We start from the raw sequence: 25,870 nt of genomic DNA, 5'->3' as shown, positions 1-25,870 counted from the left end.
GGATTATTTCTGAAAACAGCAAAAACTTCACAAGCAGAAAATTATTACAGTTAAGAAGGAAAATGTTGAAGTTACAGGAGACCACTAACCTTATATAACCACACAATAAAGCTAGCTAGGCATGAACTAGAGCCTTGGTATTCTCACTGTTAACTGCTTTTTTCCAGTAATATTCTAACGTGTTATTACCATCTCTCCTTGAAGACCATTTTAATACACAAATGGCCATATATCTTGCACGTATTCCAAAGAATTGCTTTTAACGCGCGTTTTTAGCTAGCCCATAAAATGGCAGAACAATTTATCTAAGCAACTGAGATGCCCCATGGACGTTTCAGATTCATATTCTTAACCAGTTCTTGGTTCATATGCATCATAACTTTGATGGGTTGCATATTAGAGCGTGTCTGACATTTTCAGTTAGAGCCAGACACTCTTACTGCATATTACTGGAGCTGACAAGCTGAAATAATATTTCAAATTTCTTGATTAGACCTGAAAAGGTCAGAGCAGCTCATGGTCAACAATTCACTCCGTGTATGGTTAAACGATACGGCAAATGGTTTTATTGCGCATGTTTACATACGCAGTAAATTGATTTAAAGTTCACACCGGCCAACAGCATCTACCAAATACCTGAGGAGTCAAAAGAACATAGACAGCTAGACAAGTCTTTCATTATTAGCTTGTCTTTGCAGCATATTAAATACAGAGATAGCTTCGGATGTGTTAAAGCCCGTCTCCTAGTATTTTGACTGCCCCTTGCGTTATGTTTGGTGTTCAACAGATCAGTACAAACTGGATGACACTGGTGCATCTGCTGGAGCCAAGAGCACCACTCTTCCTGCTGACTTGATAACAAACCTCCCTGCTGGGAATAACTGGGCTACGGCTATATTCAAATGCCATCTCAGTAAGCTTCTGGTATACAGAACATGGCAAATAAGTGATAGGTATGCAATACTGTAAAGCAAAGACCAGCAGCTGAACACCTGGGGAGCGCTCACAGTCATTTTTGTGTACTTAAGTACAGAACTTGCTTCAGGACTTCAGATGGAGAAAGCTCTGCTCAGGAACTGGGAAAAGCCTGTAGCTCATCATGCTAGATAAATCTCATCATGTGTATTGGTAATAGCTAAGTGTTTGATTTGAACTTAGGGGCAAGTCGGAATATTCTTATTTCGAATTACAGGAACATACCATGATCCTGTCAAAAATGACTCCATGAAAGGGAGGAAAAAATGCCAAGAAGAGAGAAGAAATAATCCATGTGGTAGTTGATGGAAGGGGGTGCTGGCTCATCAGACTATGTGGGCTTCATCTGCTGGGTCCAGTTCTTCAAGTCAGGTATGGATTTCACTCATCAGTAAATCATAAAGGCAGGCAGTATTCCCTTGTTTATTGCAGTCTATGATTTAGATGGACATCTATTTTGTGATCGTTTGGCTGCCACTTGATCAGGTACCTCCATTACCAGACTGCATTAATATGTCAAAGGTACGAATGCATACTTCAGAAGTTGGCAGATACCATAAAAAGGAAATAACTTTGTAGCAAAGTCCAATATTATTGAGTGGGCAAGTTTAAAATTAGATGCTTAATTGCATATTCAAACCCTTAAATAAGTGCCATATTTTTTCTGCAATTCTGAGAACTTCAGAAGTATCAGACTATGCAGACATTGAAGAAAAAAAGGCTTTGTTGCCTAGTAGATGAGATGGATCTTGTCTTGTGTTCCTGGTGCAAGTGAGCAGGCATGAAAGCAGGTGTTGAGCTTGGATCTGTCTACTCAGTTTTGCTTTCAGAAGTAGCTTGAAAATTGCAGAACTAAAACCATACTTGCAAACTATATTTAAAACACCTGTGATATATTCCGTGACTCCTCTCCAATGACGTTAACATTACAAAAACTGCAGCATTCATCCTGACTGGTTAACTCAGCAACACAGTTAAAAATGTTTATGCATCCCTTTCAAAGGAAATAGAAATCTCTTTGTGGCAGATCTGACAGGGAATAAAACCCAAGGCTCATCTAGCTTCATGAAACAAAAACTATTTGGCATGTTTGCCTCAAGCTTTTCATATTCTTATCCTAGAGATGCTTCCCAGGACCGTTTCAGTTAGCTGTATGCATAAGTATTATAGGATTTATACAGTGTTGCTACTGGCATAGATGGAAATCATGGTAGAAGGAGACTAGAACAGTTGTGCATTTGCAGAAACAGTTGTCTCCTGTATTCAGGCACCTAAACATGGACAGGTTCCAGCAAGACATCTTGCATCTCCTTCCAAAGGAAGCAAATTTACTACGAGAAGAAAGAGAGACCACTCTAAATAATTGCACGTCTTTATTTCACTACTAAATTACAAGTCAGGAGCTACCTCAGCAACAGCAGATGCAGCCTGTGAATGTCTCAGCCTCCATCCTTTTCTTCCCTTGGTTGTCCTCTGCCTGCAAAATATCCCAGGAAGTCTACTGTCGGCTGGGAGAGCACAAAAACTTCAGTCACCAAAATGTAGGCTTGGTACATTGAACCAAAATATCCAGGAAGGGAGATAGGGGAATAGATACTTAAAAAAAAATAAAAAATAAAAAGGTGAAAAAGGGGCTTTGCTTTTCTATTGTTCCTGTTAAGACGTGTCCGGGACAGGCAGTCGTAGTAACAGGAAGATTTATTTGTCCTATATTTGAGAGATACGGAATGATTTTTTTTTTATTCCAGCTAAGATAAAATGGAGTAAATGTTTGCATTGCATATAAATAATCTCTTTAATTGGAGTTTTTGAGATGCCATGCATGCTATTAGCATATGAAATGATAACCACCGATCTCATCGTCTCTCACTAGAGGGAGCACAGCCATTGCTTTTCCAGAAAAATGTTTAAAAAGCTCTAGCATGATCAGCGAGTGGGAGTTTTATTTCCTCGCACAAGAATCACCTGCCAGGAGAGAAAGGTGGAGGAGGAAGACAGACAGCAACCTACCAAAATAACTCCTAGGGCCCTGTAATGTCAGAGGGGCGATCTGCATACAATGCTGAAAGCCTGCGGACTGAAAGTGTTGCTCAAGAGATCCTTACCCAAGCGTTTGGTCAAGTCATAGATACAGAACAGCATGTGAGAGTTATAGTGAATTAGAGAATCTGCATGAAACAACTTTGATAGCTTCACTTCCATACTGCGCACACAGCAATCAAGTCAAATGCAGACTCATCTATGTTCTTTACTAAAACAAAACAAAACAAAAATCTCCTATTTAGAAAAGTGTATTTTAATGCCCATGGAGGAAAAAAGCCCACAAGTAATAGAAAAGTGAAATATGAGTCCAGATTAAAATACTATCTAACAGCTGTTTTCGTTTAATGATGAAAGATCTTGTTTGTATTACGGTCAGAAAAAAAAGGTGATTCATATCAGATTCGGAAGGATTCAAATTTAAGTTGGACTTCTATTAATGCTCAGTGAGGATGCAGAGACAATCAATTCAAAAAAGATCTCTCAGCCACATTTTCTAGAAATGCAAGATCCTTCCTGAACTATCTTTGAAATTTCACGGGCCGCATTAATTAACATACTCTGTATTCATCTAAGCAACGCAATGTCTTAGCCTGCTGTTTCTCTTCCCCAGTTGCAAGCACTTTGTTGACATGGAACACTACAACAACTTGACATCACCCAGCCACTACCCTCCCTGTTACCGATAATACTCCACTGGAAGTATTTATTTTGCTGAGGGCTCCTCAGTGAAGCAAAACCTGTGACCCACCCAAGCTGTCTGCTCATGAGGCAGTCCTGCAGGAACGAAATGTGCTCCTCCAGGCACGCAAAAATAAATAAATAAACACATAAATAAACAAATCCTTTGAATTCTGTATGGTTTCCCAGGTTGTACGCCAACTGAAAAAGGCTGCTGTGTTTCTGCCGAGATTTTTCAGGGCTTTGTGTTCCTAACAAAATACAGAAAGCTGCAGTGCTCACGGAAATGTGCCAGTGGTCATATTGGATACACCCAGGAAGGAGCTTACGATCTCTACAAATCTTAATCTCAAACTAGGTGGTAGCTACAGAACTCATGTCTCCCCTATCTTTGGCTAGGACCTTCTTTGGATAGGAAATTCTATTTGGAATAAAAACATGCAAAATTCAACACTTTTTACTTTCATAGAATTTCTGAAAACTGTCTGAACATTTCTAAAACTATTTGAAAGCAGTTTCAGCATTGAATCTTCTCACAGGTCTGCTAATTTTCTGTCATACTCTTGGCTCCATGGCAGCAAGCACCCCTCATGAAAGGCCAAACATAAGAGCCTGAAATGCTGGCGATGCTCACCATTACTTGAAAGCAGAAATCTCCCACAGAACTGTTTTTTAGAATAGCTTTCACTCGAGAGGAAACTACTGGAAGCATCAAGTGTCCAAGCCTACTCCAGCAGTATGCCTTCACTACATGCAGAGTGAGTGACCTCTTTTTCTCAGGAGTTTAGACCAAATCCTACTACAGGCCACCCAGAAAAACCTTCTGACCCAGGCCTGAAATTGTTTAACCTCACACCCACTGACAGATTATTTTCTTCAAGAGGGAGGACGCCTATCTTACAGTGAGAACTCAGACCAAGTCCTTCAAGAGCTGACAGAGAGTCCTCCAGTGCCTTTTCCACAGCTCCAAGGAGCAGGAAGTCCTCCTGCGATGACCTCAATTCCTCAGAAAAGAGCCCAAAAGTGCCTCTGTCTACAGTACCAGGCCAGACCTCCCCACACCTGAGTCAGTAGAGAAGAGACAGTCCTGATGTTTAGGCTGTGACGCTTGTTAGCCAGATCAGCCACACAGAGAGGACCTACTTAGCTGGCAACAGGATGCATAAATAAGGGTATGGGCTTGCCCTTGCAAGAGGATTCATACCGTGAGGATGAGCCACCAGCAAGGGTGCCCAAGAAAATAAATACTCATTGGGAATTGCTGTGAGAGGGAGGCACTTAGTGGCTGGCACACAGAGTACCAAGTTGCAAACTTACTTTTCTGATACGAAAGGGTGTGCAATGCTGCAGTGCTTCCTGGGCATAAAATCATACCTCAGCAAAAGGCAGTAGCACACCCCAATTTCATGTTGACTTAAGGAGTCTACCACCAGCTCAGATGAATAAACCACAAAGGCATTCCTCCTCTTGTCTCCACAGCTGATGCCACTGACTGCACTGCAACTCATGCATGAGGAGTCTTCTGAGACCCAGTGCTACGGCTCACTGCAATCAAAAGCTTATAAAAATAACTCAGGGGTGGGAGAGAGCAAAGAAATTGTCCTGTCCGTCCCAGCAGCATATTACAACGTTTAGCCATTGCTTCACCTGAGAAACATGCATGGAATGTGTGAGATTGGAGCTAAAGCCAGTAACAGGCCAAAAAGAAAAAGCTTCAATTAAAACAACCAAAGATGTTTTCTGGAAAACACAGAGTGTCCCATCACCCATCAGAACTGTGAAATCAATGCAAAAGAGTTCATTTCTTACACTTTCTAAGATTTTTTTGTGTGGAAAAAAATTACTGGAGGCAGGATAGTGAATTTTCAGAAGATATATAAGGCATAAGACTGGATCATAAATTTTTTCCATGTGATCAAAAATATCAAAATGGAACATTAGAAACTATTACAAAAGGAATAAAATACTAAAACTCCACCAAACAGAACACATCCCAGTGCTTTATAAATCAGTGGTGTACCCACACGTTGAATATGTCCTGCTCATCCCTCTCTCCCATTTCTAAAATGATTCATTTGGGTTAAGCAAGGTGCAGAGAAAGGCTCCTGCAAGGAAAGAAATCTAAGGCTGAAAAAAGATAAGTCCAATTTTCTATTTGAGGCTGAAGGAGGATATGATGGAAGTCTGCAGAATGGTGGGTGGCATAGAAAAGGCAGTAAGGACTGGGCTAGGCTTCACAACGTGAGAAGCACCCAGTTAAACTATCAGGCAGGAAGCTGAAATACAAGCAGAAGTGAGTGGTATTAAAAATAAAATATAATAAAATAAAAAGAAGAAACAAACAATACATAGCCAAATTACAGAATTCATTGCTACAGCATGTCAAGGAAACCAGGAAGAGATGACCTATATACACGATGGACAACACGCAGCCTTCAGCGCTACAAATTCCTAAATGTGCAACTTGCCAGAAGCCGTAAAGCTACAGCAAGGATGGATCTTGCTCTGTGTGCTCCCCTTCTTACACTCCACCCCAGGTTTTCAATATTTGTCGCTAACAGAGGCAGAATACTGGGCGAAAGAGGCTGCTGAGCCAATCCATTAGAACCACCGTGACTAGCTGATGGCTTTAATTGGCCTCGCTTTCCTGCAGGAGACCCTGGCAACTGAGTACTGGAAGCTGCAGAAGTGTTAATGGGATAGGATGGATCAACTGCACGCCACATCAATAAAAGGCTTGTTTCTAACGTAGAGCTGTGAGGAATAGGCTCACGCCACGGCGAAGAAACAGGCTTGAATGATATCGTTATAAAATCTATCTTCTCAGCAGAACAGTGGTTGATCATTAACAGGTCATGAAAATGTGTACAAAGCATAAAGATTGGTCCGTGTCCCAGGGCACTTTCCACATTAAATGCTTTTAGGTTTTTGTGGGCTGCATTCAGAGCACACATCTGTTTACCGACTGTTTACCGATGCCTGTAAATTCGAGTTTAATGCTTGTGTTTTGCCTGAGGAGCTGCTCACACAGAGACATTTCTATCAGTAGCGCACTTTGCTGTGCATTACACGTATTAACTTGTAACACCCTTGCCAGCCATCATTTTATCTCCATAAGCAGAAGACACACCCTGGCCTTTGCCCATTCTGTTCCTTTACCTGACAAAAGCACGTTTTATGCAGAAGACAGAGTGATGGGTCCTTCCCAGGTCAGTCAGGAGAAAGACCTGGGATCAGCCTCTGTCCAAAAACACACGGAGCTGCCACAGCTGACTGGGAACGCGCTGGTTCCTGCTATCAGCCGCTCCATCAGTGGCACAGTTTAGCGTAAAAATAAAGAGGGGTGGCGCAAAAAATCGCCGCAGACAAACAGCCTGTACAAAAAAAGCACTCACTTGGTTCTCTAGAAGGTCACTTGGTGAAACAGGGGGAAGGCAATGACCACCACCACTGTGCTGAACCTCTAAACCTGACCTCAGCCAAGGAGACCGCCTGGCCTCTTCTCCAACAGTGGTGACAGATGTGAACTAAAGGGAAGCTGCTGCTCCCTTTTCCTTTACGGCAGGGGTTACTCCCACCACCTCGCATTTCCACAAGAAACACCTTGCTATTGTGCAGCAATGCTGCTGATTTAAAATTCACCTTTTACTGCCTCCACAGCTTCCTGACAGCGTTGGGAGAAGTAAGTGGTACGGCTACGGCCAACGCCGTGGGCTGCAGATGACGGTGTTGTGGATCCAGGCATTGTTCACTGGAATTCCTGCTGGGCTTTGCTCTCTGGCAGCAGACACGGAACACGTAAAGTAAGAGTATGTTAGATCCAAACACAAAATGATCTGCTTTTTCAGGTACTGTCTGAGGCAATTTCACTTAGTGCTGTTTCTGAGGATGAACTTCAAAATTACAAAGCAAAATAGTCATGCACAAACACACGCTAGATGGGATAGATATTTCTCTGTTTCCTAACAGTTGTTTTTGTGCAGCCTCTACGTGTGCTTTTTAGAAAAAAAAAATACACTTGAAGATCCAATACAACCACCTTCAGTTTTAAAACTAGCGAATAAATTCCATATTTTGTTCATTTTTTTCTTTTACACCCTTGTTATAAATCACTAAAATAGTCAAAAGAAGGTTAAATATTCTTGTATTTAACATGCAAATATGAATGCATTTTGGAGCTGTGGGTAAAAGTTGTAGCTGAGGAGTAACATTCACAAACAGGTCATTTCAATAGTCCTGGCCCCATACAGGCAGTACAGAAGCAAAAATACAGCCCATATGACCCATGAATGAGACACACGAGTAATTCATTGAGTTGGTTTCTTCATGAGTGCTATCACCAAAACCATACGATGCCTGATTTCAATTTTAAAATATCTCCATGCAAAACTATGTGCACATTTGAGAGCTGATATTAGTAGGAGTTGTTAGTAGGAATTACAAGCGATTGGTGGAAGGACTTAAAACAGGCTTGCACTATGTCTTTGCTGCCATTTAAAATTAAAACAAACAAACAGGGAAATCATACTGGCAGTTTTGTTTGTTTGTTTGTTTTTAATTCTTATTTTGAGATTTGAAGTTGAGATTTGGACAAGGGAAGCAACTTCTTTGGATGCCAAATTTCCTATCTCTACTTGAGACAGAAAGGGTCTTGGAAGCACAGCTGCAGTTTTAACAGTGGAATAGGGTTTGTGTGGTTTTTGGATTAGGGTGTTTTTGGAGAACAAGCTCAACATACCACTTTTGTGCAAAATTAGTGCTTTTTAACACCGATGCACAAAGATATGGGAGTTTTTCTGAGAAGGGCTGCAAACTTTCACGTCAAGTCGAGGATGTATTTCTGGAGGTAAAGCCCATGGTGCAGTCCTAGTGCTCTGGATATAATTTCTCCTTGAAGATGCACACATACAAACTGTGAGTGCGTAGGTTTAACTTACTGCATACATTGAATACATGCCTGTCTCTGGTACTACTGGGAAGTGACACCTCTTCCACAGAAAAATTACAAAGAAAGACTATTAGCTTCAGTAATCTCTAGCTGCCAGAAATCTCCTTTTCTTTTTATTATGATTTAAACAGGAAAAGCTCAAAAGTGAAGTCTGAGGTTCAAAGATAAACGGTCATATGTGTCTGGCTGGATGTGTTTTCTCCAGTATGGCTATTAATATCTGTTATTATTATTACTACAAGCAATACTCTTAATTAACTTAATGGTAGGAGGGTTTGCTATTTTGTTCTAATAAATTCATATAAATGAAAAGATGTTTGAATTACCATTAGGTTCTACGTTGATCTCACCTCTTCTATCTACACAGAATTCTCCTTTGGAAGAAGTTTTATAGTACTCTTCCTTTCTCCCCACACAGATTTCAGGTACTGGGGGTAGAAAAATACTGGTTTCTCAATAAACTGCAATGATTTGTGTGTTATTTTTAAGAATTGGAGCATGTGTACATGCTGAACACACCCATCCACAAAGAAATTCATTCTGCCACCATTTGTACATTAATAAGGTGAACTATTTTTAAAAGAGAATTCCTAACCATGGTTACTCATGAATTATGACTGATTATTTATGTAGTGAACTTTGTTTAAGCGGTGTCTACGTTCATCAAGAGAACAATGCTGTATACAGCTGCTTTTTTAATAATGTCACCATCTCTTTGTTGCTATTTTTACATTTCCATCTTCCTGTTAGGCCATGTAAATAGGGATGCCTATAATTAGCGGACGCACTGTATTGTTTCACAAATCTCTGCTGCTACATTACAATAGAAAACTCATTACTTCTTTGGGAGTAACTTTTATTTTGCTCTATAGTTACAATACACAGTCATCAAGCTAGACATGGTAGAATAGGAAAAACAAAGAGAATATCTAATAAGAAAGCCTATTGCTGCATTCTACTTCTATTTAAAGATGAGTAAAACATTAAATGCTCATTCTATTAGTTTTTTTTAGACTGAAAATAGCTTTTCATTTCCAGCTGAACACACAGAAACTGGTTTTGTACAATACAAAATTTTTGCTCCCTGTGAAAGGAAGTCTTCCAATCATCAAAAGCTGAAGCAGTTCTCCTTGCCTGACAAACAGGAGACATATGAAAATGAGACTGCATCCAGATCTGTTGTTGTCTGCCTATTTAGAAGCTTACTGTACCCCTTGACTACTTCAATATCTAGTCACATATATAAAAGTCCAACCCCAGGAACCATTATGCACATTTTGGGTAAAGATAAGGGATTTTACAAACAACAATTCTCACCTTGAACATCATTCAGTGGAAAATCTTTTTTCTTATCTGGCAAAATTGTTTTCCTTCTCGAATACATTTTGTAGTTAAAGTAACAACAACAAAGAACAGCATGTCTGTAAATATCTTACATTTGCATATACTTTTCTGGAGGCATTTGTGTACACAGACCTCACAGTCAGAAAGCACCCTTTTGGCCATATGGGCAATCACGCAAAGACTTCAACCTTCGGCGTGCTTTTTGGAAAGAGATCACATCTTGATGTAGATGTTTAGCACGTGATGGGATTCACCTTGTCTCTACATAAGCTGCCATAATGCCAATTGCTTTCCCTGCTGAAAACCTCAGCTTCACTTCTAATTGAATTCACCTGAAGTCAGCTTTCAGACGTCCTTTTCTCAAACCTCCATTTGTCACCACTGTATTAAAGATTGTACTAAAAGCTGTGTTTAAAAATGTTGACAAGACACAACTGATGAAGAGAGAAACATAAATATTTGTGTGTGTGTTTTCTTTATCGTAGTAGCAGTATAAGGGATTTACTTTGAAGGAAGCAGCAACGGGGCTAATAGAGAATTTTCAATAGAGACCCATTTAAGAGCTGTTACCACTGTTCCACAATTAATATTTACAGAGTAGTTTTGGGTGAAAAAGCAATTTTAAGATGAAGGATTTTACACAAGTGAAAATATTAACGCTGAGGGAAGAAAATTTGCTGGACAAACAAATAACAGACACTGTGGATGAGACATACTTTTAGATCACTGCTTGTCATCGTGCTCCCTAACTTTATATTTTTAAGGTTCTGGAGAAAGAAGCCCACAAGCTTGAAGGACTTCCCACAACCAGCCTGTGATAAATATGATAAAATGTGATAAATACTCAAGTGGTGCATGCAGCAGAGGAGAACAAAGTAAAAAGCTCCGTGGGATACCTGACACTTGAAATTCAAACTACCAAAGTCATAAATTAAGTATATATGCCTGTGTGTGAGCCAGGGTATAATGTTCCCCAACTGCTTCAATGGGCCTTGTGTAAACAAAGAACAAAACAACTGGCTACAAATGTCAGCTTTCTAATTCAAGTAAAACAAGCTTCCAATTAAGAAAAAAAAAATCAAGGCCTGAAGACACTGGCTTATTCAGGTTTAGGTAAGTGAACAGAAATGATTTAATGCCCCTCAGATGTCTGCTTTGCTTTTCTGTCAGAGGTTGCTGCCCTGCAAGGGTGAAAACTGCTCACAAAGCTGCTCCTGAACTACTGCACTCTGCTGCCCAGCATAGCCAAGGTAAACAAATCTCTGGTTTGGGTTATTACGATACACTGAACTGTGCACTGCAGCGAACAGCAAGGCATGGAGACCTTTGCATCTGTCTGCATTGCAGAGCTACCAGGCTGGAATCAGAGCTTCTGAATTTGCCTCCTGTAGTACATGAAAAAAAGAAGTCAGGAAACAATCAAGAGGACAAGTCCTTCTTGGCTGCTGCTTTCACTGCAGGCATTTGTGCTTCTCTGTCCTCACAAGATAGCTAACAGCTTTTGGGTTTTCATGCATATTCAACTCCATTTTTGCCTCTAAATCTTATTTTCCAATACAGTTCACAGACTTCAGAACTGCTGCAAACTACAGGGGCTAGTATGGATTAGTGGGTCTCACATGCCTGGAAGAGAAGCATTTAGAGCAATTCCAAGTCACAGTCGAAAGATATTCCCCACACATTTTCCTTCGAAATCCTCCACAGGCATGGCACTTTCTTCTGGGAGACAAGCAGGTCATTAGCCTGAAGAGCAGTACAACTCTCAAATATATCTAGCAAAGGGTGCCCACCTCCCTAGCACAGACTGGAATTTTGTCCTAAAGAAGACAGGCAGATCTCCTCAGCCTGAGCTCAGAACGTCAATCTAAAATACAAGCACTGCTTGCTCTTCATCTCAACCTACTGGCTTGCTCCTCACCCCTTACAGAAGCTGAGTCAGAAGGTCAAGACATCTGGCAGTGTTGTAGGGCATGGTTTCATGCATAGGCACAGACTGAACTGTGGGAATAGAGGACAAGGTTATCGACCTGCACACTGCCGACCTTCAGCAGGGGAGTGTAGCAGACAGACAGCTAGAGGGCAGTCACCTTGTCAGCCTTCAGCACCAAATTTCCAGTCGCTTACCATCAACTGCCTCTGCTGTGCTCAGGTCGCAGCTCGCCACGGGTTAAGGCAGCAGGACCTGTGATCGGGTCAGGCACTGGTTCGGTGGAGGTGGTCATGACCTGGCAGGCAGCCGGCGGTACCGATACCCAAAAGTGCAGCAACCGACTCTGAAGGCTGTCTGCATTTGACCTGCAACTCTGTAACAGCAAGTGATGCAGTCTGCATGCCAAGTATAAGGGAGAGAGCTCTACATAGTGCAACCAAAGCCAGGGAGCTGAGGGGGTTACAGGGCTTGCTCTGGTCTAGGAACAGGCTCCGTTCCCACCCAAATAGCTCTTTTGAAAAATCTAAGCCTTTTCCTGTAGTTTTGTTTATAACATCCCCAATATATACAACCACCTAAATGATATTTACTTAGCTAACTTCCACACCTTTCCCCTTTCCCTTGTCCCAGATTGAGATCACAGCTTTCTAGCCAGGATTTTCATCCCTAGAATTCCAAGAGAGCGGACGGAATAAAGAGGTGTTACCAGCCTTTGTTCAAATACTCTTTGCTGAGTATTTCAGCTATTTACCTCCCGCTCTGAAGTTCCTGTTTTCCCACTGAGGGGGAAGGGAAGGCCGGGAGCCCGTATAGCGACACCACAGCATTTTGTTTAGAAAGTCTGCCTGCAGTCAGAGATATTTGGTACATTTTCCCCCAAAGCATCATACTTGTTTCAAAGCAAAGATGGAAAAATCAAATTAAAGAGTGAAAATTCTTCTGAAAACTGAAAAGAAAAAAAAAAAAAAAAAAGACTACAAAAGTTGTATTTTACAGGTATCCCTTCCTTCAAGCTACAAACTATTCGTATATCAAAATGCACAAATGCTCACACCGAAAACTCAGTCTACTACGATGACCTGTGCGCAAACAGACACGTAATGTAACTTCCTAGGCCACACAGTATTACCTGTCCTAGCAAATAAAACCAAGAGAGCAGAAAGTAATTAGGCCACTTAAAACCATCACTAGCTGGGAGTTTTGTGAGTTCAAACAAAAGGAAGAACACAGCGTGCACAGCCTTTGATACAGGAGAAGGCATATGTTGCTTGATAACCCAGTGATGAGGCAGGAAAGCCATAGGACACATTCATTTGTTGGACTGGGACACGTTTGGATTGACTTTTGTGATGCTGAGCTGCTTTGATGCCTAGGATCTAATAGTATCATGAAATTATAGTGGTGTGGGTGTAACAAAATAACTAATGTTTCATCACAAAGTAAGATTCTCACTTGTATTGTGGGGTACATGACAATACGGAGCTTTAAAGCACCATGTAAATTATACATTTGGGATACAAAAGGGAACATCTGAGGAATGACTGGCACAGCTTCCCTTTTTTATCATCAACCAGTTCAAGCCAAAGAAACTGCAGGTATGAAAGGGGTAAAAAAAGTGGCAGCAAGATAGTGCTTTGCAGCAATTTCGCTGTGCCTTTAATTTTCCCAAAGTCAGTTCTATCACAATAGGTCAAACAGAAAAAAAAGGGTCAAGAGCTGGGCTCCTAATCTCAGCCTAGTTTGACAGTAAGTACTCCACACAGAGGTACTGAAGAGGAAAGTCTTAAGGGAGGGGATTTCTTTCACTAGACTAATCCACGGCGCTGGCAAAAGCAACAGACTCTCCAGGAAAGCTTCTGGGCACATGCTTTTTTCTTCAGCACCGAGTGGAAGGAACAACAGAGCTGATCCTTCACCAAATGCTAACAAGTGGGTAGGAAATGAGTATCGGAAAGGAGTTGCTGTTGCTTAAGAGCCCAACAAACAATTCGAGTGCCGATTAGCGCGTACAACCTTCTTGGTAGCTTGGCTTTCATGTTGTTTTTATATCATGCTCGGATACGTCAGCATGCCTGAAGTCAGTGGGAAATCTACGGCAGGTTTTGACGGTAACAAGAACTGACTCACTATAGCCTTCTCTTCATAACAATACCCTTTGTGTGCATTACATCTTAGTCTGATTTAATTCCCATCAACTCCTCTGGACTCCATTTGCACCTCTTCTCAGGCTCATCTTCTTGTTTATGCACATTGCCTATATAACAGTTAGGGAAACAGCTGCCACCACAAGTCAGAATTATGTCTTCTTCCAAAATGCAGTTCTCTACAGTATTCTGTTTAAAATGAGACCCAAATTGAAGAGATATTTTAGGGAGAAAAAAATAAAAAATAAAAATGTTCAGTAGAAAACACTCAGTTTTGCCACTTCTTGCCAAATTTTGCTGGAAAAATGCTTCTCCCCAGAGTACTTAACATGGCACTGCATTTTGCTTCTTCAGAACATAGCTCTTATTCACCTGGCTACAAGTGCAAATAATCATTTCTTTTGCCCCCTCAGACCCAAACACTTCTGGCATTGTTCTGGGGCTTTTGGGGGCTTGCATTCCACTATTCAGTTTAGGAAGAAAGTGAAAATTGAATGTAACCTAGCTTGGAGAATTCCATCTCATTTATTACTGTGTACTCTATTTAATTTCATCTTGACCTGGTAAAACATTTTCTAAGATTCCCCATCTCATCTTTAACACATTGTCTTGACTTGCTTACTTCAGGCAAACATTTGCTAGATGGTTCTCTCGTACTGCACAAAGAGAATGTCAAATTCTTTATACAAGTGTCTGGTCATGTTTCACGATGGCCAAAGTCTAGAAGAAAATCCCAAATGTGAACAAAATGCTTGGAAACCTTATTCTACATTCCTGTCCTTACTTTTGCTGAGAAGAGGAACAGGTAAAGTTCTTCAAGTATACTGAGTGGAATGAAGAAGATGTGATTAGTAACATGAAAAGCTGTTTATCATTATTCCACTCATTTTAAGTCTCATCGTTCAACTATAGTTGTGTAGGTCTGTGTCATATGTTTAAAACCAGTTTTATACATCTTTGCTTGAAGATCATAATTCAAACAGAAATCATACAACAAGAGATCCCATCTCTTCAAGTTGCTCATTATTTTCCTCCTGCACACTGTCTTTTAAAGTGAAGTGAATGCAAGAATTTACTCAAAAGAGTAAGGACTGTGGTTTTCCAAAACTAAATATAGTGCTTCTCAATGTCAGTTACTTTTTTGTCCAGTAGGAATTTTATTTGGTATCCAGACTCTGACATTAGCCAAATTCCTATGCATTAGGACAAAAAAAAAAAAAAAAAGAACACTAATAATATACTGATTTGTACTGTGCTACATCTTAGTGACGCCATAGGGAAGAATAAGTATTTTTGTCTTGGAGGTCAACTATCAATCTACAGTAGTACATAGCTGTTGTGACTGTAACGTACATCCCAACAAACATTGTTTAGGCACGCAGTGTGGCTTCAAAACAGAAGTTCTAACAGAGATCCTGCTTTTCCACATATCCCAATTTCTTGTATTGAAGAACTTTTTAGCCCTTTTCTAAAATCTTTCCACAAGATATCGGTAGGTCTGATGAAAACCAAGTCTGTCCAATCTGCCCTGTGCCCATAGCGTTTATGGTTAACTCAGCCAAAAGCATGCATTTGCTGAAAAGAAAGCACCTTCAGCAATGCAAGAACCAAACATGCCACAATAATTCACCAATAACCTCCTAAATCACTGTATTACTGGATTTGCAATGTTGTTTTCAATGCCACATTTTAATCATGGTTTAGTTCACCTACAAGTGTATGAAACCATCAAAGATGAATGTCTTACAGTGAGCAGAGCCTCTTCTTTCAGCTGCCTCATTCCCCGTCGTAAGACCCCATTTTGCCGAATTCTGGTAGGAGCTGTGCCTTTTATGTTATCTGTGCCAAGTCTGAAGAGGGGCGGTCCTGATGAAGACCTTGGGAAGCAAACCTTCAGCAAGTTGCCCAAAGCTGCTGGACAAGAAGGCTTGGAGGAATAAAGGGACAAAGCAAAACTAAAAGAACTTAAAAGAGTTACAAAATTAGGACTGGGACAAAGAGGCAGAGGAGTGAGCGAGCAAGAGACAGGCACAAACATATGTTAAAATACCTTTCGGTTAAGCGTGCAACACTGCAAGAAATAAAGTTCTTCATGCATCTTCATTCAATCCCTAGTAAATATACATCAGAGCACAGTCTGTAATGACACGGCCACATACTTTCCCCTTCTCCATACCACCACCTGCACGCAGCAAAAGAATGGGTAGCAGCCTTCACATTTTAAAGAGAGTAAAGAAGGTCAAAAGTATCCACTTACCAAATTTTGCTGGAAAAAATGCTTTTTCCCCACAGTACTTAACATGGCACCACATTTTGCCTCTTCAGAACATAGCTCTTACTGGCCTGGCTGCAACTGCAAATACTCATTTCTTTTGCCCCTCAGACCCAAAGTCAGGGGCCCAGAAAACAAGGAGAAAAGTGAGCAAACTGAAAGACCAGGCATACTTGCCATATTTAGCATCACACAGGAACACGGTGGAGATAAAAGTCAGATTTTCCAAGGAAGCTATTAGCCAGGAGAGCATCTTTTCTCTTTGAATATTAAACTAAGACCAAATCAATGCAGATGCTTCATTTTGGGGTGTTTTTCCCTGCTAAGGATGAAGGAAAAGAGCCATCCTCCCCAGCACACATCATGGCTGTGCCCTGAGCCTACAGAAGACAATAGTGCATTTGTTTACTCCTTCCCATCTACATCAGTAGTAACAGGCACCCAGCCACAGAGTCACCCTCCCCTCACCTGATCCTTGTCAGGCTCTGCCCTGCAGTTGGAGACAGCCAAGGCTGATTTTATCAGCTGAAGTGCCATTTTAAAGACACATTGTAGAGGTTTGCCTTTTGTTGGAGGCTTTCTTTGCTCCCCTGCCCCCGCAGTGTTTAATTCCTGCCTGCAGCACCCTCCATGTCTCCATTTTTAAGTTTCTCCCATAGTTCCTCATACCTCTCTCAAAACTGTTCAGCCTTGTTCAGCTATTATCTGCTGCAGGAGCTGCAGCCTTGGTGAGAGCACTATTGTTGAAGAAAAGAGATGATGCTGCTAAAATACATGTTAAAGAAACTCTTTAATGTAATTGCTACACATACATATAAAGGAAAAAAAAAAGTCCCTGTTAGTGGCTGTCTCATTTCAAGGCTGAATAAATGGAGCCTGTACAGAATCACCTTGAATCTATTTAAACACAGGCCTGGGCAAAACAGTCCCATTTGAAGCTGATGATACAAAGCAGTCTTGTTTTCAGGTATGGAGCAGAGGTTCTTGACAGGCTTCCTTTCAAGTTGGGCACATCAGGCCATCAGCTAAACACAAACAGCAATTGCCAGAGATGACAGTCAGAGACTGCTTTCCCCAAAAGGCCTCCCTCCAGCCCTAGGTAGGATATTTAATAGATTTATTCTTTATAACCAGATTATGATATATCCAAAGACAGTGACAACAAGTTGCTGATTATCATCACACTTACTTAGAACACTGCAGTTCTACAAATCCTGATTTTAGTTCATCTCAGATTGGATCAAAAACATTGTGGCTGCCCAGAACAAACTGCAGGTACAACCTCCCTCTAATGACACCAATTCGATGAAACTGTTTTTGTTTTGCCTTGGAGGGTTTGTCCCAGCAAACCTGGGGTTGCACCAGCACCACCTGCACGCACATACCTTGGGAAAATGAAGAGTATAAATGCTCATCCTTGTGCCCAGCAAAAGTGCAGTCATGCCCAGGACAGATCCGAGTCTGTGTAGCAGTGATCTGGTAAAGCCTGGATCCAATATTAGTGAATGAGGAACTAACCCCCAGTTCTTTGATTTCACAAGTGTAAGGTTAGCACCAAGCCTTTCTTTGACCAAATCCAGCTCCCATTTGTTTTTTCCATTACTCTGGCCCTCCTTCTCTGCAGTTTTACCAGTCCTACACCCTGGCCACTCCTTCCAGAAGCATGTGAATCAGCGTAGCCCCTTCCACAGGAATTGGCTCTGACCACTGCTGAGCAGAACCACCTTGCCAAAGCTCTGACAGATGCTAAAATTTATTTGCAATTCAACCCTAGAAAAGAGGGCTTGGTGCTCTTTCTGCAGGCACTCTTTCTTCTGCTTTTCTGGAATAGAAATGGGAACGAGTACAGAAAAATGTCTGTTACTATATGTACTTTAACCAAAAGAAAAAAATGAAACTGAAAAAAGACCATCATACATATATATGCAGGGCCATTAGAAACTGAATTTATGGCACCGTTATTCCCAGAAGAGAAGAAGCTGAATGAGAAGGCACTCACCAAGCAAGGGGAGCGCATCATAATTCCTGCTATGTTTTTCCACTTGCAAGGGCTCAGTGTCCCTGTGAGAATTTCCTTGGTTTTGAGAATTGAATATTTAAGAAGAATCCTTGTGCCACCAGGGCTTTAACCCTGCCTGTCGCTGCGTGGTCAGTGTGGGATGGGGGACAGAGCAGGCTCCGCAGGCAGGCAGGAGTGCTTCCCCCATCCTAGGGCAAGGAGTGAAAGGGGTCTGCTGCTGCTGTAGAAGAAGCACTTCGTTAATGGTTAAGACTAGGAGTTAGAAACCTGGGGGCCGTTTGTGGTTTTGCAAGAGTCCTGTGTGACTCACAGCCCATTAACCTTTTTGTCTTCCTTTCTCTGCTTGCTTGTGTATTACACTGCCAGCAAATGCACCTCTTCATCATGCACGGCATGGAAAGCAGTTTTTTTGATAGGCATACACTTCTTTAAGATCCTCTCACTTGAGGTCTTATCAGCATGAAATAAATAATTCCGAGAAGAAGGCAGGAGTGCCGGTGCAGAAAAGGGAAAAAAAAATGGGACATGAAGGGGAAAACAACCACCACACACAGAAAAGAGAGACACAGATAAGTACAGTTTTTGTATTCATTTTGGGAAAAAAAATAAAAAGGCAGCACCAGGAATCCCCATCATTTGCTGCATCTGACAGTACCACTGCCCACTGCCTTCACTCACCCCTCGAGTGACGCACCCAGCCACAGCATCACGCTAAATCTCAGCAACTAGGAAGCCGCACCTATTCCATCAGAAATAGTGGGAGGACTGCACATTTCTCTTCACCAACACAGACAGAGGCTACTGAAGGCCAAAAATTATTCAAAACTAGCTTTGGGTTACTTAAGAATTTTTGTAGAGAAAGATTATCTCCTAGAGTTTAGCAGGGGTGCGGGGGAAGGAACTGATTTGTAGTTACTATCTACCCTAGAACAACATCAATGCTTAAGTATGTCTTAAAGTGTTCTTCTCATGAAGAGATAATGACATTTCATACATAGTTCACCTAACCTTGAGGTATTGAGAATATTTTGCATTTTTGACCTTTTGTCAAATATCTGCATTCAGTTTCAGAGGCATTTTCATCCTCTCACCACGTTAGTCCCAATACTGCTTCTACCTGCGCTTGGAGTACATTCCACACCATTTCCAAAGCTTCTGTTTTCTTGTGCGTCACCCAAGCACTTCTCTCCTCCCAAGGAAGCACCCTGACCTCATCCAGGAAACAAAAAAAAAAGAGCTTTAGGAAACAGAACTTAAAAGAATGACACGATCCTTGAGGAAGATGGAAATCACACAGATGTGTGTATCCACTACACCAAGGACGGCACGGGTTAGCAGTGAAATGATGGCACCTAAAAAAAGGGAGAACTGACATCAGTGAGAGTTGGAGCTGATCAAGAGCAAAGGATAGAGCCTGGGCTTTATACTGCGTGTTTTCTTGTTCATGTGCAGAACGATGCAGCTACTGGATGAAGTGATAGATGACTACAAATAGCTTTAACACTCAGTAATTCAAAGTGAATCATTTTCAGACCACGCTTATGCGCGACTCCTCTAAGCAAAGCACTTGTTCGACACCTCACAAGATGCCTCAGTGTTGTTACCTTCCTGCAAGCAGACATGCTTTGATTGCAGTATCAATTGCATTACAAAACGGAAAATAAATAAATAAATCTCTACTGTTCCAGATGGAAGACAAAGTCTTCCTGCTACTCAGGTAAGGAAAGTGGCTTTATGACACTCCCGCTGTGTTTCCGCGGGCTGTCCTAGAACTGGAGGTGCAAGAGCACGGTGTCCATACAGAAAACTGAGCTGCAGTCAGAGAAAAAGCTACATGAAAGGAGAGCTTTAAGAAATAAGCACATTTTTTTGTCTTTTAGGCTTTTCACAGTACATGTTCCCACCATATTGTTTTTCCTAACATTCATATAATTTTATTGCAGTTCAAAACCTGGAAATCTGTTAAAGGTTTTGATGCACCTCTTAGGCTTTTATTGATGGAAAAAAAAAACATTTGGTAACTGGTAAAACATTACCAGTTGTTCTGTTTTTGGTAACCTTAATATTTTAAGTCTAACTTGACTTTCAATGTCTATTTAATATTCTGAGGCTCACCACTCTGCTGGAATAATTAAGTTAAACAAGATTTCTTTCCTGAATTAAGCCTTCAAGGGTTCATTTGAAAAATAAAGAAACAGCAATCAAAATTATTTTTGTTGTCCAGAAATGTAAATTTGAACCACAATTTTAGGTGGTGCCAATAATGTAACTAACTTCCTATCAGGCTTCTGTTTCAAGCACATTTTTTTTTCTGGGCATTTCACTCAAAGAATAATGCATAGAATAGCCTAAAGAATCGCGACTGCAATTACAATCTACTCAAAATTACACCACCGCAAGCTTTCACTTGCAGCTGCGGCATAACAACCTTCCAAACCATTTCCAGCTCTGTAATATTTGTTTTTGCCGTGGACAAATAGCCATCACAGGCCTTAAAATTACCAGGGCAAGTTTAAGAGAGACACCGTATCTAGCAACACACTGGTGTGAAGCAAGAGTCTGAAGGAATCAATGTCACTGTACTAGAAAGTAAATATTTTTATAACTACATCCATAGCAACCACAAAACTCTCCACTTCTGCAAAGTGATCCATAATGCTTGACTTGAGAAGCTGATTTAAAGCACTGAGGAGGTATCGCTAGCCACCATTTATCTTAGCCATAAAATTCCCAGGAAGACAAATATATGGTCTTTCTAGGCCATCATTGTACAGAAAGAAATGCTCAAAAGACATCTCTGGAAATTGCTGTATTTGCTTCCTTTGAAAATATAAATCCACCTTTTGGGGGGGCTACACTATGGGAATAAGCATCCATTGCCTTCTACAGGATGTGTTTTTACTGCAGTGCTAACTCAGGCGATTGACATCTGAATTAGAGACTTTATGTACTGTTCCTTATGTCTCACATACTGCTTTTCACCAAGAGATCTGTGTGCCTTACAAGGATCTGTATCCATATTCTACAAGCAGAAAAGTCATTCAGAGAAATTACAGTGATGCAGAGAGATTCATTCACCTGTCAGGAGTCACCTGGCCAACTGAGGTCAATGAATCCAAGTTTCCTCAGTCAGAAGCCACTGCCCTGTTCAACAAGCATCATTACGGCTGCCCAAAACTAATGTGGATAAGCTTCCACACACCAAAGCTGTGTTTTATGCGTGTTCCCAAAGGCCTCTCTTAGAAACCCAGTGGCATTTTCTATTGCTCTTTGCAGTGAAATAAACTGACCCCAGCTCTTTCCCTAGTGGACAGGAAAGCCTTGCGTGCCCTCTGGTCGCGGAGGCAGATGTAAAAGGCAAAGGCCATCTGTCATCACCAGGTGATTTACAGCCCACACTTTAAGCTGCAGTTCTGTGTTCACCCAAGCTGGATGTGTGCAGGGCCAGACCAAACGGTGTTACAGTGCTCAGCTGAACCAGGCGTGGGTACACAACTCTGTTACTGCTCTATTTCCACAGTCAGCTTCACCACAGATTTATGCTGGCTTTAAAGTGGCTACATAAAGACAGGTAATACCTCACCCATCGGAAAGCCTGTCTTTATAAAGCTAACTCATTTTGAACAAATTGGGACCAGCAGATTGGATCAATGGCAGACCAGCGTTTTGCAGCTCTGCAAAGAACGTCTTTGTAGCAGAGGGTAAATCTGAATGAACTGCCTCTGGTTACCAGCCTGTCTGGAAGTGCACACAGCAGTTGATTCACCTTCACAGCACCCAGATCGGGGAAGAAGGGGCAGAACCTGCTCAAGACCCTCCGTTTAACGGACTGGAAGATTTGATTGTGGTAACTTCATGCTTATCCATTCTCTTTGGCTGAAGGACAGCAGAGATTTGCCCTTTCCCTACACAAAGAAGAGCGCTGCAGTTCAGAGCCAGGAGCCACAAACCACACTCCCCTCGCAGCATGCACGTCACTGGCTGACAGCAGCAGCAATCAAACACACAGCCCCACAGCGTTAACTCCTGGCACGGGAGCTCCAAGCCCCTGGCTTAGCTTTAACATAGCATCCTAACGAGTGCCTGGTCTGGCTGATGAGTAGCTGCAGGGATAAAATACTTCACTAAAAGCAGTCCTCTTCCCTGTGCGTCTAGCAGGTGTCTCCAGAGCAGGGGCAGCGGAAGCACAGGTTGCATTTACCACAGCTGATGCAGCTCAGAGCTCGGCGTGCAGACTGAAAGCGATGTATCGGGCTGTCAGCTCCTGAGACTGAAATACAGACATGCATACTGGTCTGTCCCATTTACAGGTTTGCAACTTCCTAGCAGAAGGACCGTGCTGACAGCTGAGGGATCAGTACTGAGGGTCAGAAATACCCTGCACAGCCAATCTGTGCAGGCAAGCCATAACTTTTGGATGTATAGGATGATCGTAACAGGCAGGAACTGGCTGATTCAGGGGCAATTTTGAAATCCAGATCTTGTGGAAAGCTAGTCATGCTCTGCTAAAGCAGTTTCTCTCATAAAAGAGAAAACATCCAGAACTAGTGGAAAAGGTTTGACCAAAATCCACTGCCCAATATATACATACATAAAGTCATTTATTTGATTTAATGACTGGTTTTAATTCATCTAAAGTTAATTCCATCTAAAAGTATTCATTAAAATGTTTTTATTTTCCTTTAATTTCACAAAACATCCATTCCACCTGCTTTAAAATAAGCATGGTTAAATTAAGTGTTTTAAATAAGAACCAACAGTATTTCCTCAAAGGTATCTAGCAATACTCTACTTCCATAGGGCCTGCCTTACTGCTTTTAACTTTACATTGAAATTGTCTTCCATTTTCTCAAATACTTCTTTCAAAACCGGGATAAGTTCAGCTACTTGAGAGACTTCTCTTGGCTCCGTTGGCCAGGGACGGCATGTCTTTGTGCTGCTGGTCAATACAAGTACGTCAGAGGAAGTTGGCAGTGGAGACACAACTCTGCACTAACCTAAGTAGTCAGGTAGCTTTGTGGTTCTTCCTGAAGCTGGTAAAATGTTTTCCCTGAGGTGCTTTTGAAATTTAGACCAAAATTGGCCCTAGGAGTCAATATTTGAGGGACTCAAGCACTCAGAATGGTGGCTGAAGGATCATCTTACAACTATTCTGCAGGTCAGGAATGGCTGATAGGAAACAAAAGCCTTTAGAAACCACCACTGCTCTGTTTGGAAAGGAAAGCTACACAAATATCCTTGCCTGTCAACCCAGACTGGAAAGCACTCCTCCAAGGAATAGTCAACAAGTGCCTGTCCATGACTCATGGCCATGCAGCTCAACGTAAGCACAGCTGACATAGTGTTTGTAGCCAGACTGAATGTACAGTATTCCAGCAGGGGCTGGGAAAAGCCTTGGGCACCTCTCCCATAATTTACAGTCTGGATCACTCTTCAGATAAAACATGAGACAGGTTCAGAATTTTGTTGCAATTAGTAACTGGAAAAGAATTGAAAAGAAAGCAGCTTTTCTTTCGAAAACAAATACTTCTTTATTCACAGATCCACCACAACCCTGACTGCAAAGCATCCCCTGTATTTAACATCTGGAACCTACCTACAGTGAACTACGTATCAACGACTGCCGGCATTCCCAGCGATGCCGTCAGACAAGTTTACAGCTGGCTGCAGACGCTGCCTTCACACGCTCACCACTACTTGTCCGCACAGCAGCGGGCACCTTGTCGCACACATCCTCTCTCCAAGGGCACTGCTCCAGCTGGAGGCTCTGTATCGCACGTAAGCCCGAAGCTTTGCTTGCTTATTTTACTTCAAAGCCAGCAAACAGAAGTCATGCCACCGCCATAGCAAAGCTTGATATTTTCAAGCCTTGAGAATGAATCTGGTCTAGTAAGGAATATTTCCATCATCATCAAAGCCACAGCATCACACAGGAAACTCAAAAAAACTGGCCGGGGCAGCAGACTCTTTGAGAACCTTAATTATTAATAGTGTAGATGAGCTGACTTAAAACAGATGTGCTATTTTTAAGCAGAGATGCTGTGTATCTGTTGCTTAACACACTGATCTGAGCGGCAGGCATTCCCACAGAGAAGCCCCAGTGCCGTATCTTTTGCTACCTACCACGAAGACAGGCAACTAAACCTTATAATGTGCCCGTGTGTGTATTCATTCACACTTTATAAAGTACCTGCAAAAAATAAAACTATTGACAAATCCAAAAGGCTCATATCCCACTTGGCATATGTATATCTATCTAATCACCAGGAGCATAAGGAAATGGTTTTTATTGACCTACAAAGCAAAGATAAGTTGCTTAATTAACTCTCGTGTCATGGCTATCAGTGCACCGTAAACTATGAAGCGTGTACAATCAATGTCATTAAGAAAAGCCTCCAAAAATCAGTTATCAGCCCAAACTTCGCCTGCTACAGAGGCTGACGATACCGCAAGGGCTGCGGGAGACCACAGGCTGCTCGCCCCGTGTTGGTTGTACACAGGCCGATAATTTGGAGGTGTTTTCACCGATAACTTGGAGGTGTTTTCACCGATAACTTGGAGGTGTTTTCAGCAGGCAGGAGCGCTGTCTCCCTCGAAGGGCTGCCCTGTGAGGGAGCAGCCCCGCAGGCACCTCACCTGCGGGCACCCACCGCTTCTGATGCCTCACCCACACCGCTGAAACGCTTGTTTACTTATTCATATATGCATTTTTTTTTCCCTCTCAGGCGGCGAACTGGGTGAGAACAAAACACGGCAGGAACATTTCACATGACCCGAAAACACGTCCCGTCCCGTCCTGTCCCCCCCACACACACCCCGAGCCCCCCTCCCCGGCGCCACTCACGATCTCGGCCACCATGAGGAGCCCGGGCAGGGTCCGCAGGAACTCCCTGTCGTAGGCGAGGGTGCTGGAGCTGGCGGACAGGTTGGCGGTGAAGGAGCTGCTGGTGGTGGTCACCGTGTGGGACCGAGGGCGCGGCGGCTGCTCCTGGGGAGGCTGCGGCGGCGGCGGCGGCTCCATGGTCGGCGCCGCGGGGCTGCCCCGAGCCTCCCGGCCGGCCCCGAGCCCGGCGGCGGGGCGGGGGCAGCGGCAGGGACAGGGACAGGAACAGGGACACGGACAGGGACACAGGGGCAGGGGCAGGGGCGGCCGCCTCACGGGCGCCGCCGCCGCCCCGCTTTGTGTGGCCCCGGCGCCGCGGGGAGGAGGCTGGGCCCCGGGGGGAGCGGGCCCGGGGCCGGCAGCGCCTCAGGGGTTGCTGTGGGGAGGCCGGGCTCGGGGGGACCCCAGCGCTAGGGGGGGGTCCCCTGGGAGGGCTGTGTGGGGCCGCCTGAAGCCGCCTCCTGACTGGGGGGCGTTGGTACACGCAGAGGATTTGGGAGCGTGTGTTGTCCCAGAGAGGGTGAGGAGATGGGCTGAGCAGGCTTCTGGAAGAGCACCCTGTGGAAACAAACCCATGGTCGGGCGCCATGTGGTGGGTCCATGACTGTCGCCCATCGGTGTCCTTTTGCACTG

The 25,870-nt window shown here is 42.7% G+C and overlaps 1 protein-coding gene across 1 annotated transcript in view; it reads right to left on the bottom strand.

Annotated features, from left to right (window-relative positions):
* The window catches only part of CMTM8 (CKLF like MARVEL transmembrane domain containing 8), a 35,999-nt gene extending 10,610 nt beyond the window's left edge, over positions 1 to 25,389 (bottom strand). Inside the window, exon 1 of the mRNA XM_035318553.1 lies at positions 25,199 to 25,389. Coding sequence (XP_035174444.1) covers positions 25,199 to 25,375 — 177 coding nt within the window. The 5' untranslated portion in view covers positions 25,376 to 25,389. The remainder of the gene's footprint in view (positions 1 to 25,198) is intronic.
* Positions 25,390 to 25,870: the final 481 nt, after the last annotated feature.

Source organism: Oxyura jamaicensis, chromosome 2 (assembly GCF_011077185.1).
Source record: "Oxyura jamaicensis isolate SHBP4307 breed ruddy duck chromosome 2, BPBGC_Ojam_1.0, whole genome shotgun sequence".
Lineage (NCBI taxonomy): Eukaryota > Metazoa > Chordata > Aves > Anseriformes > Anatidae > Oxyura > Oxyura jamaicensis.
This window is presented reverse-complemented; position numbering and strand designations above follow the sequence as displayed.